The sequence below is a fragment of the Onychomys torridus genome, chromosome X, assembly GCF_903995425.1.
Source record: "Onychomys torridus chromosome X, mOncTor1.1, whole genome shotgun sequence".
Taxonomy (NCBI): domain Eukaryota; kingdom Metazoa; phylum Chordata; class Mammalia; order Rodentia; family Cricetidae; genus Onychomys; species Onychomys torridus.
In genome coordinates, this window is record NC_050466.1 from 63,213,308 (window position 1) to 63,229,490 (window position 16,183).

General features: G+C 37.5%; 1 protein-coding gene across 6 annotated transcripts in view; it reads right to left on the reverse strand.

The window, feature by feature from the left end:
• Adgrg2 (adhesion G protein-coupled receptor G2) overlaps window positions 1-16,183 on the reverse strand; it is a 115,341-nt gene that overhangs the window by 27,455 nt on the left and 71,703 nt on the right. For 2 of the 6 annotated variants that reach the window (XM_036175213.1, XM_036175212.1), the window contains exons 5-13: window positions 13,894-13,932; window positions 13,764-13,787; window positions 11,614-11,652; window positions 8,841-8,882; window positions 6,563-6,616; window positions 3,754-3,809; window positions 2,984-3,039; window positions 1,425-1,464; window positions 875-912 (exon numbers count right to left, since the gene is read on the reverse strand). In XM_036175213.1, the coding sequence (XP_036031106.1) occupies window positions 875-912; window positions 1,425-1,464; window positions 2,984-3,039; window positions 3,754-3,809; window positions 6,563-6,616; window positions 8,841-8,882; window positions 11,614-11,652; window positions 13,764-13,787; window positions 13,894-13,932 (388 nt within the window). Of the gene's footprint in view, window positions 1-874; window positions 913-1,424; window positions 1,465-2,983; window positions 3,040-3,753; window positions 3,810-6,562; window positions 6,617-8,840; window positions 8,883-11,613; window positions 11,653-13,763; window positions 13,788-13,884; window positions 13,933-16,183 lie in introns of all 6 variants that reach the window. The other 4 variants (XM_036175215.1, XM_036175214.1, XM_036175217.1 and 1 more) reach the window with 4 other exon arrangements.

Genomic DNA, 16,183 nt, shown 5'->3' on the forward strand with positions numbered 1-16,183 from the left:
CCATCAAAACAAAACAAAACAAACAAACAAAAAACCCTGACTATTTCCCTGGTATCCCTAGGTATTTCAAATTTCAGCATAGAAACCTTTCTATAAACCAGCCTAAGCTAAATGTTAAGGTCTCTTAAATCCCAAATCTCCTTGAAATTCAATCTAGATATCAGATGACTAGCCATTTAAGCAGGTCAACCACATTTCTAATGATGTAGGTGGAAAGAGATTAATGCTGAAAATATTGGAGAAATAGAAAGGGAATGAAATAGATACCCATAGTATGAAGGGATCCAATGTATAATTTTATGAAAGATTTGCCATAATTTGTACAGTGAAAATTGTCAATATGTAGGGCTTCAAATGCTCATGGTTCTTGTAGTGAGTTTACCACTTTACAAGCCACTGACTATGCAGCTAGGGCCACCAAGGGACACAACTTAAAATAGTTACCTTAACAGCCCCCAATAATTGCTTCACTCCTGCATATACTTTACTCCATCTCTTCTTTCACATTCGCTGTGTTCCTGTTCCCCTATCTCCTTTCCCAAGCTCCTTGTTGTAGGTCTTCTTTTCTACCTGGCATTTACCTTGCCTGACCTAAAGTGAGCCACTTCAGAGTTAAGGACACTGATGGCCCAAGGAAAGGAGAAGAAAGATGTTAACAAAGTGATTTGTATTCATAAAAATATGAATATAAAATATCACTGATGTTTATTTATGTTAGAGGAGTCTTTGAGTTGAAAATTTAAGCTTCCTTGATGCTTTATTTCCATAAATGGAGAAAAGACACACACACACACACACACACACACACACACACACACACACACATATATATATATATATATATATATATATATATAAATTAAAAATGACTTACTATTGGGTCTCTGCTGTAGCACACACCATAAAGTAAGTCTGAAATAAATAAACAAAATAATATACAGTACTCCACCAGTTACAAATGTCAGAAAAGACAATCCGTACACTCCTGTTGCATTCTCAACAAAGCTTATTCAGGCCATACAAGCTCTGTTTGGCTGCCCCAGCATCAGAGAGCTCACTTGTACACAAGGTAGCTCAGTCTCCTGATTGAAATTTTATTTGAAGAAACTTTCAGTCTTACATAACTGCAATCCTATCTCCTTACAGTACCCACCATAGCCCCTAGTTCTGAGTTTTGGAACAATGCAACAGGTATTGGTGAAATTATTAAGGATACTCCACATAGTTAAAAGGGAGGTTTATTTTGTGGGGTAACTTACAAATGAAGGGATAAGTTGTAGGGTCTGGCAAACAAACAGGTTCATTCACTCTTTTGGCATGAAAGGTTTGGCAGAATCTGAATGTGTATACCCAGGAACACAGAACTCCATGCACTCCCTTGAATAGTAATAATGATAAGAAGGTATAGGGTATACTATAGTTACCTCACTTAAGGTCTGTAGAGTTTTGTTGAGCTCTGATCGCCTGTTAATAGAATGAGAGAAATTGACATGAAGGAGACCATTAGTGATGTGAAATTTGAAACAAGGTAGCTTTTTAAGCAATTAGAGCCAGTGTGTGGCATGTACTGCTTACAGTGTTCACTCTGAAGAGACATGGGGCATAATGAGAGATTGCTACATTGGGGAAATCAATTATTTATAAGACAAGGAAAACTAACCAGATGGGAGATGGATCAGTCCTGGCTAAGAGCAAGATATAAATTATGGTTGAGCAATTGTGTTATTCATTAGGCTACTGCAAACCCCAAGGCAGCTTCTTCTGGCAGACAGACAAAGAAAGAGCTGGCCTGGGGCAAAGATTTCTGAGAAGGGTAAGTCATTCATCCTGGGCCTCTGATTGATACCTTATCTGCCATCAATGGACATAGTCTTCTCTCTCTAGGACTCCAGCCCTGTCTCCTCCTCCTCCAACTCCCCTGTGGGAATTTCTCTCACTCCTTGCCTCCATTCCTGTTCCTGCAATGTTTTCATTTCTTTCCACAATGTCCAGGGTTCCTCCTCTGACTTGTGAATCACTGATGATTCATGGCAAAATGAACAAATGGTATACACCATCTTTTGATATTGTGACATAATGTTTTTATCTACAAAGTTCATATTTTAAAACCATGCAATCGAACTAATGGAAACACATGAATTATGAACCAAAAGCTGTGGAGCCCCCAACTAGATCAGGCCCTCTGGGTAAGTGAGACAATTGAATAACTTCAACTGTTTGGGAGGCATCCAGGCTGTGGGACCAGGACCTGTCCTTAGTGCATGAGCTGGCTGTTTGGAACCTGGGGCCTATGCAGGGACACTTTGCTCAGCCTGGGAGGAGGGGACTGGACCTGCCTGGACTGAATCTACCAGGTTGAGCTGAATCCCCAGGGGAGTCCTTGCACTGGAGGAGATGGGAATAGGGAGGTGGGCTGGGGGGAAGGCAGGGGGCAGGAGGGGGGAGGACAGGGAAATCCATGGCTGATATGTAAAATTAAAACACAAATATCCGTATGAAAAAATAAATATATTTTTAAAAAAGAAAAATAAGAAAAAACAAACAAACAAACAAAAAACCATGCAATCGAGTTCTCAAAAAAATCTAATAATGCTTTAAGTATGTTTACAATTTTGTGCTGGGTCTCTTTTTATACCTCTCCTCAGCTGCATGTGGCTTGTTGACCTTAGGCTGAACACTCTTACATGAAGTCTGGACTTGAACTTGTCTAACAATAATGCTGGATAATGAATTGCATTAAAATTCAAATACCAATTCAGATTAAGCTGCTGTTTAATTTCAGAGCACCAGAGGGAACAATCTCAGGAGACTGTTAGTTGATGGCAGATAACCGTGGTTAGTTTGCAAAGTAGGCAAGAACCAATTTTTTCTGTATCCTTTGGGTCTCTGTATCCTATGCTAGGTCTCCAAAAGCAAAAGTAGCTCAACTGTATCTTTCCACACAGTGTATATGAAGTTTTAAAGCAAACATCAGATTACTCACTTCAGTTCACTTAGAGACCGGACTCCAGCCAAGGTGCCATTAGCTGTATCTTGATTCTGTGGGAGGTGAGAACTCATTAAGAAAACAACAAGCACCAAATTTAAACACATTCTCTGACAAGAAGTTTCATTTTTAGCCACCCAAGAGTGAACACTAACTCCATAAACTACTGATGATCAAATCGAAGTTACATAGATAATATGGGTACCTAAGAGCGCATCAGTATTGGCTGAGCCAGTTTGGCTTTACATATTTTTAAAGTGTCAGAGTCAGTGAGTTCTGTCTTTATTCTGTTCAAGGGTTCCCCCCAAACAGTGCTATTAAAGTTCTCCTCACAACAGGTTTCAGAGTCAAGGTACATCAGTATAGAAAGGGAAATTTGACAGTGCCATTGCTGTATTTCTAGAACCCAGACCATGGCCTGGCATATAGTAAGCAGTTAGAAAACAGTCAATGAATGAACAACCACATTTGTCCTAGATTCTATGAATTTCTAAAGTAATTTGATATTTTTAATTGGTAATATTACCATTCTTATTCAGCAAGCAAACCTAGTAAAAACTAAAATATAAGTATTAGAAAATAACTTGATTATTATTAATTCAAGCCCTTGGTACAAAGCTAGAAAGCCAAGGAGACAGATTTGACTTAAATTTGTTCATAATTCAAGCAAATCAAGTATCACAAATAATCTGAACCTTTGGGAAATCTTGAAACACATGGAAATGCACTTTGAAAAACTGCAGTTAAAGAAAATCTTGAAAGCTTACCTGGGTCACATTGTGGTCGTCATCATATTGAAACACTATCTCACCTCTAAAAAACACTAAAAATAAATTTTCAGAAAGAAATTTGAGACTTGTGTCCTTACAGTTTGAGAATTAATACAACATATTACAAGGTCATTAAAATATTTTATAAATGGTTTAATCGTAATCTTTGTTTTGAGTCTTATTCCTCTATCGATGGCTCTTCATTGCTTGTCAATAGAATTTTCAGAAGATAGGAGCTGTAAAATTCATGTAGGAATTCAGTAAAAGAGAATGTTACCTGCTTGCCCAAGGTATTTTCATTTTTACCTGCTGAAACTTATTGATTTTATGATAATTGGGGACTATGGTTCCAATATGACCTTCTAAAGAACATATTTGACAGTTGGAGTTACAGTGACATAGATAATTGAGAGAAAATTTGTTCCTTAGCAGCTAAGCAGCCTTATGGAAGTCGTTCTTCATCAGTTTTTAAATTTGTGTTTTGAGAATTTCATACACTAGTATTTCATTTACATCATTTCCCTCCTCCGTCTCCTCCCTTCAACTCACCCCAATCTCCACCTGGTCTTAAATTCATGGTCTCTTATTTTGTAATTATTATTGTTACACACACTAATTTAGAAATATAATCTGCTGAGTTCATTTAATGAATTTTTATACTGATACACAAATTTCAAATAATATAGCCCATAATTATTGAAACAAAGATATTTCTATATCAATTTATGCACCTTAAAAAATCAAGCTCTTGAAAACTTGTTTAGACTCTATCTGTGTCTCTTTCTGTTTCTGTGTGTGTGGTGTGTGTGTGTGTGTGTGTGTGTGTGTGTGTGTGTGTGTGTGTGAGAGAGAGAGAGAGAGAGAGAGAGAGAGAGAGAGAGAGAGAGAGAGAGAGTTTGTTTTGTCAACCCCATTCTTGTTGGGTGTATATGTTCACAGCCTAAGTGTCCTGTGAGCCCAGTATTTCTGGTTGCACGGAACAACCAAAAAGCGACCACTTTTTGATTCTTAGCCTAATTCTTCCTGGCCAGATAGCTCCCCGCTTATTCCTAGGCCTTTAAGGGACCTAGACTGGAAACCTGCAAGAAGCAGAGGTTTCTAGTTTTTGGCAAGATATCATGGGATTTCTGGTGCCAGAAGAACTGGTTCCCTGATGAGGTTGTTTTCACCAGTCACTACAACAAATGGTCAATTCAGTCACTTAATTGGGGAAAACATTACTCCAACCAGATTTCTGGCATCTGTTATTTAGGATGACCATTTATAATTACGTTTGATTTTTCAGTTATCAAATATGATTTAGACACAAAATGGAACTAGACATTAGTCCCAGCCCCAAACATAGGTGATTCCTCCAAATAATGACATTCCAGGGATCTAGTAGAGAGAAGTGGAAAAAAGGAAAAGTTGTATAAATGTATAAGAATAAAATGTATCCAACATTTGTGTGTGTTTGTGGTGATAGGGATTGAACCCAGAGCCTTGTACATATTAGGCAAGTATTCTACCACTGAGCCACACCGTTAGACCATTTTAAGAAATCTAGACAAGCTAACAGTTTCCTTTTATAGTGTCCCTGGAATAGAAAGCTCACATGAACACATCTCATACTCACACAGTAGGAAGTATTTGCAAAATACTAATTTTTTAGATTGTATTTTAATTATGTATCTATGTATGTGAGTTTGTGAAATGAATGTAGTGTCCTTAGAGATGAGAAGAGGGTGTAGGATTTTCCTGGAACTGGAGTTATAAGTGGTTGTGAGCTGCCCAGAGGTGTTAGGAACCAAACTTCAGTCCTCTGCAAGAGCAATATGCTCACCTACCCTCTGATACAGCTCTTCATCCATGAAGTATTTAAATAGGAGATTTTCTTGTTTTCTAATCTATTCAGTCATATTTTTTGCTTGAAACATTATCTATATTTTTCAGACAAAATATAATACTATAATTAGGAACAAAACAGAAAAGGTAAAAATTCCTCTAATGATTATTACTGAACTTGATAGCAAGACTTTATATCACAAAATACACCATTATCTTCCTTTTCTCTCTACCCATGATCTCTAATCCAATTCTGATCTGCCATAGTGTATTTTTCTGTTTTTCACATTTGCTTTCACTGGTTTAAATAGGGAAGAAAGCCCAGAGAGCCAAATCAATGGTAGAAAAGAGGTTGTTTCATGCCTCTGGCCCATGGCAGAAGGAAAAAGTATTCCAATTTCAAAAATAGCATGTTCTCAAGAGATTTCCACCTCAACTTTAAAAACATAGTGGACAGTCTTAGAGATGGCAAAACATTACAGACATTACTGGAATCAGCAATTAATTAAACATCCAAAGGCTCCACATTCTAAAAGTCTGGTTTGTTTTACTTTTAGCAAAGGACAATATCCTGTCCTATGAAACACTTACTGTCCTATGAAAAAGCTTGAGAGATTTACATATAAAAAGTGACTTCCAATAATCAATAATAATTTTATTATTAAGTATATTCATGAATGAATTCTAAGATGACTAGAACTAGTATGGATTTCAAACTGAAGTTAAAATGTTTAGTCACAGAGTCCCAAGCTTCATATTAAGGAAGTTTATCAATCTTCTCTGACCAGAAAATGGAAAGATAATTTCAGCCAGGTCTAAAATTTACTTTTGTTTTTATTAGGGACTTCCAGTAGCCTGGTTGTATTTTTCAAAAAAGAGGACAGCTCAGAAAGGCACATGCAAACACTATAGGAGAAAAATAAACCATTTCTCTCTGTGGACCAGACTTATCTGGTAATGAGTGATGCTCACTAGAACTAACCTGAGTCATTGCAAATAGATGACAAATTGTAGATATTTCTCTGGGATTTGACTCCTGAAAAAAAGAGAGAGAAAGAAACCTAGCTGGTTAAGCATGTTAATAACTGTGCTCATATACTGCACTGTTAAGAAAATTTGCAAATGAAGCCATAAAATGTAGACCAAAAGCATTAAAAAGCTGAACAGAATTGGCTGGATTAAAATTACAACAAGAAAAATGGAATGCATTTTTATTTAGACAAGCAGCTATGGGATGTGACTCTACTACTCTTTGGTACACCACTGTCTGACCTTCAATCCTTTCCTGAAATTTCTTTGTCCCTTTTCTAATTAATCCTTCTCTTGTTCAATAGAAGTAGAGAACCATGGAAACAAATCATGTACAGAGAATTTATGTGGGCTAGTCCAGAATTATAGGCCTTCCTTCCCTTCCAAGGTAGGAAAATCCTAGAAGACTCTAATGTCGATATATAGAGTACTCAACAAATGCACACTAGAAATAATAGTAATGTTACAATTTTCACTTCATGAACAAAAGTTACAAAATTCAAAGCATATTTGCTGAGTACTTACTATATTTTCTGGGTCTTGAGAGGTCACGCATACAGACCCTGCCCACAAGGAGCTTACACTCTGGTGGGTGATACCAGTCAGGAAATTAAAAGGTCACATGATGGCGCTTACAATCTAGTGGATAATACTGGCCAGGAAATAAAAAAGTTGAGTGATGGGCAGGACATCAGGCCACACAAACACACAAAGGAGGAAGAGATGAATGGGAGATTAAGAGAGCCATGTTTAAAAAAAAACTTTATGTAGATCAACCTGAGAAACACTTCCTCCTTTGTGAAAGAAGAGCATCTTTTTTGTTTTATTTGAAAAGATATCAAAGTTCCATTCAATAATAGTATCTTTCTGTTGATATATAAGAAATAAGAAAATGGGAGGGTGGGGAAGGCAAATGTTGTTGAGGTACTAAGTAAACCAGTGAAGGAATAAATATAATTCAAAAGATTATTGTGTTCAGCAATATTTTGTCTCCTTGTTATGTCTTCTTTGGTCAGAATTATACATGCAATATCCAAATGCAAGCTTATTTCTAGTGGGCAGTATGATTTTGTTCCTGTGAGAAATTAGTTTGGATGCAATGAAAATTGTAATTTGACTTAGTGCCTGTGATATGGTTTCTGTCAGAATGATTTATTGGTGTATGAGTGTCATGCTCCAGTTAAATTCAGATTCTGTGAACACACTGAATTTCACACTGTGCAAAGTATTATAAAATGTATAGATGGTAGGTAGTAATGCCTTCAGGGATCTTGAATCCACTGTTCTCTGGCTTACTAAGCTTGTTGTTCTGCTCCAAATTTTACCTGCACCTCCATTTCTGGTCTTTCAGCACCTCTTTTGCTGCCTTTCCACAATGAGAGTTTTCTTTCCCATTTCTACAACTGTTATCTATAATTCCCCAGTACTTGGCCAAAGATAATTCTTTAAATCCTGACTGAGAACAACATTATCTGAGAATGGTCAGATAATAAATATTTTAGGTTTTGTGAGCTAGGTGGTTTCTGATGCAACTACCCAGTTCTATGTAGCAGAAAAGCAGCCACAGAAAATAATTTAAACAAATAGGCATGGCAATGTTCCAATAAAATTCTATTTACAGACACAGGCAGTATACCAGATTTTCCCATTGAAATCAATGTAAAGCCTTTGTTAGACATTCCTTGTGTGCCTGGGCTTGCACTGAACACATAAGAGTACATCACTTCTTCATTTAAAAAAAAGGTTCAATCCCTTAGTTCTTTTGTTTATTACATTCTGTGGACAATCTCATTACCACTAGCCCCTCTGTTGCCTATGTATCCTAATTATGTTAAAAATATCTGTGCGTCTAGGGTGTAGCTTTGGTGGTAGAGTGCACACTTAGCATGTGACAGGGCCTATGTTCAATCCCCAGCACCTAAACAAACAAACACACATACTGGTAGAATCCTTGACTGCATGCATGTTCATGCCAGTTAACTGTTGGTTTGCCCTGTCTTACCCTTAGATGAAAAGATTCTTGAGGGGAGGCACTGGTGTCTGATCACTATTACACAGACCAAACCATCTAGTATAATTTTAAATACCCAGTGAATACACATCTATTCATTAAGAACAGATTTTATTTTTTAAAAGTATGAAAAAAGACAAAGGAATCATAAATACCAGCCATTTCTTTAGTTTTACTTTAGTTATAAAAAGAAAGTCTTGATATTGATAATAAGTCATACCTGATGCATTGGAGGTTTTTACTATAGTGATTTTAGTTTTTTCTGCAAAGAAGCAATTTAAATATTAGAGCAGAATTGTTGCTTTAAAAAAAAAAAAACAATTTGGATCTCCTGCTCCCCTAGCTGGATCAAGAACGGAAAGGGAGAACGAGGAATAACAGACCATGATAAATGAAGACCACATGAGAACAGGAATAGGCAGAGTGCTGGAGAGGTCCCCAGAAATCCACAATGATACATCCTCTGCAGACTGCTGGCAATTGTCGAGAGAAAGCCTGATCTGACCTAGTCCGGTGATCAGATGGCTAAACACCCTAACTGTCGTGCTGGAACTCTCGTCCAATAACTGATGGAAGTGGATGCAGAGATCCTCAGCCAGGCCCCAGGTGGAGCTCCAGGTGTCCAACTGTCGAGAAAGAGGAAGGTCTACAAGAGCGTGAATTGTTGAATCCAAGATTGCAAAAAGCACAGGGACAAATAGCCAAACGAATGGAAGCACATGAATTATGAACCAAAGGCTGTGAAGCCCCCAGCTGGATCAGGCCCTCTGGATAAGTGAGACAATTGAATAGCTTGATCTGCTTGGGAGGCACCCAGTCTGTGGGACCAGGATCTGTCCTTAGTGCATGAGCTGGCTGTTTGAAACTTTGGGCTTACACAGGGACACATGCTCAGTCTGGAAGGAGGTGACAGGACCTGCCTGTACTGAATCCACCAGGTTTAAATGAATCCCCAGGGGTGCCTTCATCCTGGAGGACATGGAAATGGAGGGGAGGGGCTGGGGGGAGGGGGAGGGCGGGAGGGTGGAGTACAGGGGGAACCCATGGCTGATGTGTAAAATTTAAAACACATAATAATAAAGAAAAAAAACAATTTGCCATGAGTATCTTTTTTTTTAGTGAAGTGCTAAGAAACGCTGTTGACATCTTGAAGATCCCTTCACTCATCTCAGCAGCAGAATAAATGGGACTCTCATTCCCAGAACATGCACCATTGGCCTACGGTGGGTGTGAGAGTTGAAGTCGCATGTTTATCCAGTTAGATCATACCCATTACATGTCCTACTGCTTGTGTAATTCTACTTCAGTTTCCAGGCACTACTACTAGACCAGCAAATGTGAATTTATAATGCAGGTAGGTAGAAGTAAGTTAGAAACAGCCTTCAGATGATGGGTTGTAAAGAGCAGGTGTCTCAGAATGAAAGTCAGTGTGAATCAGTATATACTGAATCAAAAATGTTGCTAGTTTAGTTTACCATCAAGAATCTTGATGTCTTCTTTAGGGGCAATACAATACTATACTCTCTGTACTGGCAGATAAAACTGCTCTCAGAGAAGTCAAGACCATTCAACAACTGTTGCATAACAAGTTCATAGTAACCAGGACTGCTCAAGTCAGCGGCTCACAGGCAAGTATTAAAGTGCTCTGAAGAGACAAGCCTTAGAAATATCTTTCCAAAGACGTTTGGAGACAAAGTCCACAGTCCATCCCCTAGATGATGGAGAATCAGGTTCAGAGAGACTTGTGTAAGGAGGATTGCCAAGTATAAGAGGCTGTGTTCAGGGCACAGATTTGCAAAGGAATTCTGTCTCCTAGAGGAGATAGGCAAATTGTGAAAGAAAGACTAAGTTCAGAGCTTGGAGACATCCTGAAGAATAATGATATTAATAGGGACGGTTTCATAAACTTTTGTATGTTTGTTACTGATTGAATTTACTTCAGTGTGTGAATTATAGACAATGTTTGGTGGTATTTACAGAGGTGGATACCACTTTGCACTGTCATTAATAATCCTTTGTACACTATTTTGTTTGCTTTGCTGTTTTTCTTTCCATAGCAAGTGAAGCACAACTCTGAAAATAATTGTATTTTTGTAGCTAAATGCAGAAAAATATTCAACTTCACTAATAAAATAAAGAATGAAAAATACTAAAGAATCAAGAACAAAATTTAATAATATATAATGTAGTCTCAGCAAAGGTACAGTGACATGGGAGTTCTCATTCACTACTGGCAGAATGTTGTGGGGTACAATTCTTCTAGAAGAAAATTAGGCAGTAGTTCTCAAGGGCCTTAAAATAATCATGCTGTTGACTCATTATGTCCAACCCATGGAATGTATCCTATAGAAATCAGGGATTAATGCAAAGATGTTGGCATCAGTATGTTCATTGCAACAACTTCTATTAAAAAAATTACAAACAACTTTAATGTTTAGCATATGGCACACAATGGAATATCATCAAGTCATTAATAGCAAAAGACAATGGAAAATACATACAATTTAATATTAATTTAAAAGAGAAATATAAAATCTGTGTAAACTATGAGTATTCTATAAAAGCTATATACATAGGGTAATTATATAATTATATATATAATTGCAGATGAAATGTATATATCATATATATATGAGCAAAACTGAAAATGTACCAAATTACTAACAATAATAGTCTTAGTAAAGTAACAATAAAGATTTCCCTATATTCTGCATTTTATGAGCTAATATATATTGCTAGGATGATATACAAAAGAGAACAAATGTTATTTTAAGAAGAGTGATATGACCATAATAGGAAGTTCAGGAGTAGTTGACAACAGAATGATAGCTCAAGGACAGAGTCAAAGAGCACTCATTCAAAGGCTGAACACCTAGGGAGATAAGCAAAGGAACAACAGAAACTTGTTCCTTTACTAATCCATTAGACCTCAAGTACGAAGAACTGAAGAAGCCACAGAAGACAATCTATGGCACTAGGAAATGTGAAATTACCTGTTTTGTTTAAAGTTGACAACACTTCTGAAGCAGCATCTAAAATAAAATAATAACAAACAGCATAATTACTGGTATGGCTAACAAATGCGACTCTTTCCAGATTCCTTAAACACTTCAATTTCCCTGAAATCTAGACATTAGAGTTTTGCAAAATCTAACTGGTACTAGCCAATGCACTGTCCCCACACCCATTCTCTGTTATTCAGCCCCAAGATGAATTTGAGTACACATTTATTCTTTGAGAATGTATTTTCTGAATGCCTGTTGTATGTGTAACACCTAGCAACACTCCAATATTTATTAGGCTTAACTTTACCCATTTATGCTACTTAATATTTTTTGTCCCATGACAGAAAAGGGGATGGAAAGATTGTAAGAGACAGAGATCAAGGAGGACAAGAGTGAAACAGTATCTTCTGGACATGACAGGACTCCTGCACTCATGAACTCACACAGCTGTGGTTACCTGGACAGGATCAGCCCAGTTAACATTCCAGCATGGAATGAGAAGGGCTTCATGAGATCCCCCTACCCCTAATTGAGGTGCTATGGACAGCTGATGCTTTGAGGGGAGAGAGAGTCAACTTTCTTTAAGGGTTGACCACCCTTCAGTGGATGGTTCCATGTTCAAGACTATATGGGTAGCACAAAGTGGAGTTGATGGGTTATTAAATTTTTTAAAAAGAGGACATGAAGTTGGGGTTGGATAGGGATATGAGGGTGGACCTGGAAGAAGTTAGTGAGGAGAGTGGAGGGTGATTGTGATCAAAATACATTGTGTGGAATTACCCCAAAAATTAATAAAAATGTTAAAATAATTGTCTTTTTCTTTCCATGTTAGTGAGGAATCCCTCATGGATATGAAATTTATAACATGAATAACAACTTTAATAGCCCTGGGGATGCCTAGTAGCTTTTACCAGTGGCACAGTCTTACAAAGGAAGTCAAAAAATGCTAGTTTAAGTTTAGAGTTCTTAAGCATTATCAACTTTTAGGAAAATTTCATTTTGATCCTATTTGATAAAAAATCCAATTAAAATGTATTCTACAGGTATTTCTTTAAATGAGAAGAATTCTAGAATTTATTATTAGAGATGAAAGTTTAGGAAAAAATGGTATGTGGCATACGCCTGCAATCTTAACAATTGAGAGGCCAAGGCCAAAGAATTGTGAGTTTGAGGCCAGCCTGGGCGACATAGTGAGATCTCATCTCAAAAATCAAACAAGCAAACAACTAAGGAAACACAATGCACTGCAGTGCTTAAAATGCATCCATATACACCCCACACAATACCCCACACAAGAAGAAGCACTGTGGCCAGAGCTAGACTGAAGATAATCCTTCCACTGAGCAAAGTAATTACACCCAAATCTGACAACAGTTGGTTCTCAGAATTGGGTGAATTATGAATTTAGTCAGTCCCAATCAGTGAAAGATACAGTTACGATTATTTAGCTCCTTAATCACCAACCACAGGGTAGAATTTTATTTTAACCAAGAGATTCTGAGAAGTGTTGGGGTTTGCCTGAAATAAGATAGAAAACTGTTTCCACTCAGAGGGGAGAGAACAGAATGTCCTGCTCCACTCACTTCCCTAGGACATAGTGAGGTTCTTTGTTCTCTTCTCTAATATGATGAGGAGTCAGTGGGTTTGTTTTGTTTTGTTTTATTTTTTGTTTTGTTTTGTTGTTGTTGCTCATTTCATGCTATTTAAAAATTGATAAAAATCACCCACTGAGAGACTGTCTTTGAACCCTGTGTCCTCCAAATTCATGCTGAATCATATTGAAGTTACTGGATGTACTTCCCACAGTTAAATAATCTGTCATGTCAAATTTGTTGGCATTGTGTTAGAGAGCAAATGGAAAGGAGTACTTAAAGAGTGGTAAATGTTTCTAGTATTTTCTAGAATAGTTACAGAGGCAGAGGGATTTTTTTTCCTTCCATGATCACAGACATTTTACCAATTACCCGGAATGGTTACTCTTACATGTTGGCAGGTTTTAAGTTTTGGAGTGTTGGATTATAAGGGATTACTTAGTGTACCCAGATCTAATTTAGAGATAGAGTTCTTCATCACCACTCATTATACTGCCATTTGTATGAAGGGTTATCAATTTTCACTTGCTTCAGAAACATTCTTACCATTGAGACTTGGAGTTTCTACCTCTTTATTTTTCCCAAGGAGAAGAAGACAAAGGTATAATTAAAACAAAAATATAACAAATTGGACTACATTTAGGCTTAAAGATTTTCAAAATCTTGCCTGGTGTACCATTGGAGTAGGGGACAAGACTGACAAGAGATGATTCAGCTGCAGAGAGAAAAAAGTAAGTGAATATTTTGAAACAATTATATTTCTTTTGAGCCAAGGTCTCAATGTATAGCCTTGGCTTGAAACAATTATTTATGAAATTTTAAGAAGCTATAACACTTGAGATAGAATTATAAAAAGTAGAAAAAGTGCTATGAGACTCAAAATCAGTCTGCTGCACCTTTAGAATACCACAGCAATAAGTTAGGAACAAAATCGGAATAAAATAAATGATAGTTCCATTATTCTCCAGCCAAGAGAGTTCTAGAAAACATTTAAAATAACTTATCATGGATATATTGTCATGTTGACTCCACACTATTATAATGATGCCTGCCAGCTGCCAGGTCTTCCTTCCCATGGTACATTTAGAATGTGTGTGTGTGTGTATAAAATATCATTCAATATTGTAGTACCTAAGCCCATTTCTTGGCAAGCCATTTAAAAATATGGCTGCTATTAAGGCAATAAATCAACTTATAAATTTCTTGTGGAACGACTCCAATCATGCTATTACACACATTTCACATGTTTAAATATTTAAGAGATTCAGTGGTTTGCTCTCTACCTAAACATGCAGAGAACCACAAAACACTTTACAACTGAAATAAAGCTTACAGTAGAGAACTTGATTTTCAGCTGGTATGGACAAAATCTGGGTGTGTCCAAACACTTGGCTGGCCTTTTTCAGACAGCTCGTGGGTTGGCTAAAAACACACACACCCTGTCTGTCCCATATTCTTGCTTTCATATTTTGTCATTTACTATATTTATTCTTTTAAACAATTGCCAAGATCTTTCTTGAGGAATAAGACTGGTCCTAGGCAATCCTAGTCAAAGGGTGCTTAGGAGGCAGAACAAAATAATCGGCCAGAGCCAGTTTTTAATGAACGACTATTAATTCTTTGGATATTGATAAATGTTGACACAATTCAAAGAAGAGGCCTGTGGGCATAGTTGTCTTCCTCCCTTGACACTACACTGGGGTCTTACCATCTGGTTTGTGTATCCTTACCCCCAGGGCACCCAGAGCCCAAGTTATGACTAGAACTCACAAAACACTACTCTCCATTCTATACAAACAAGGTTTTGCACACTTTGCTATGATTGTGTTTGCCAAGCGCTATTCTCCTAGGGCAGGGGTTCTCAACCTTCCTAATGCTGTGATTCTTTAATACAGTTCTTCATGGTGTGCTGACCCCCACCCCAGTCATAAAATTATTGTCATTGCTACTCCATAACTGTAAGTTTGCTACTGTTATGAATTGTAATATAAATATCTGTGTTCTCCAATGATCTTGGGTGACCCCTGTGAAAGGGTCCTTCAACCCCCTAAAGACTTGTGACCCACATGTTGAGAACTGCTATACTAGAAGAAAAATACACTAGCATGCTGAACCTAGAAACTCAACAACTAGGGGGCAAGCTGACAAGGAAAAGAGCTTGGGCTTTGGTGGCTTACGGTTCAGGGTTTGAATCTTTATCCATAACGTAGTAACTCATGCCAACGACAGTCGTTTATTTATCGTATAGCAGGTACATGTAGTCTCTTATTTCATCTTTAACTATCCCATGAAGCAGACACTACTGTTCTCCTCAATTTACACAGGAAGAAACTGAGGCACCAAAAGGTTAAGGAACTTGCCCCAAATCTGAGCTAGTTAGTGATGGAGGTGGGAGGGTGGTGGCTTACTTAATTCAAACCTGAGAGACAGGTTGGCTTCAGAGAATATGTTAATATGACCAAGTTTCCCCTGCTGAGCCTGTTTCCACATCCATAGCATGAACGTAATGATTCCTATGCTGCAAGCCTGAGAGGAATGAGATGTCTGAAGACTTCCAGGTACAATAGCACATGTATAAGAGATGGCTGTAATTATTATTTGATTTAGACGATTGAATGAATAACAACAGAAGTTCATTTTCACAGTCCTAAGGATGGAATATCAGCTGACTGACAAACCTTCTGAACACTTGGTCTATTAGAAAGAAAACAGGTAGGACACAAAGAAGCCATTTGCTACCTGTGTGATGTAGGGCAAGAAGCTGTGAGATCTTAGACAAGTTATCCAGCAGCCCTAGGCACTGTTCTCTCACTATAAGATACTAGAATGCTAGTTCCAGCTGTTAGTCTCCCATTAGAGTACTGTTCTCAGTTCCTGTAGGTTCTAGTTATACATTTCTCTTTATTTGCCTTCCCATTGTCATGTGTGCTAAGTTCTTAGAAGCCTCTGGAAAGATATTCTTTAAG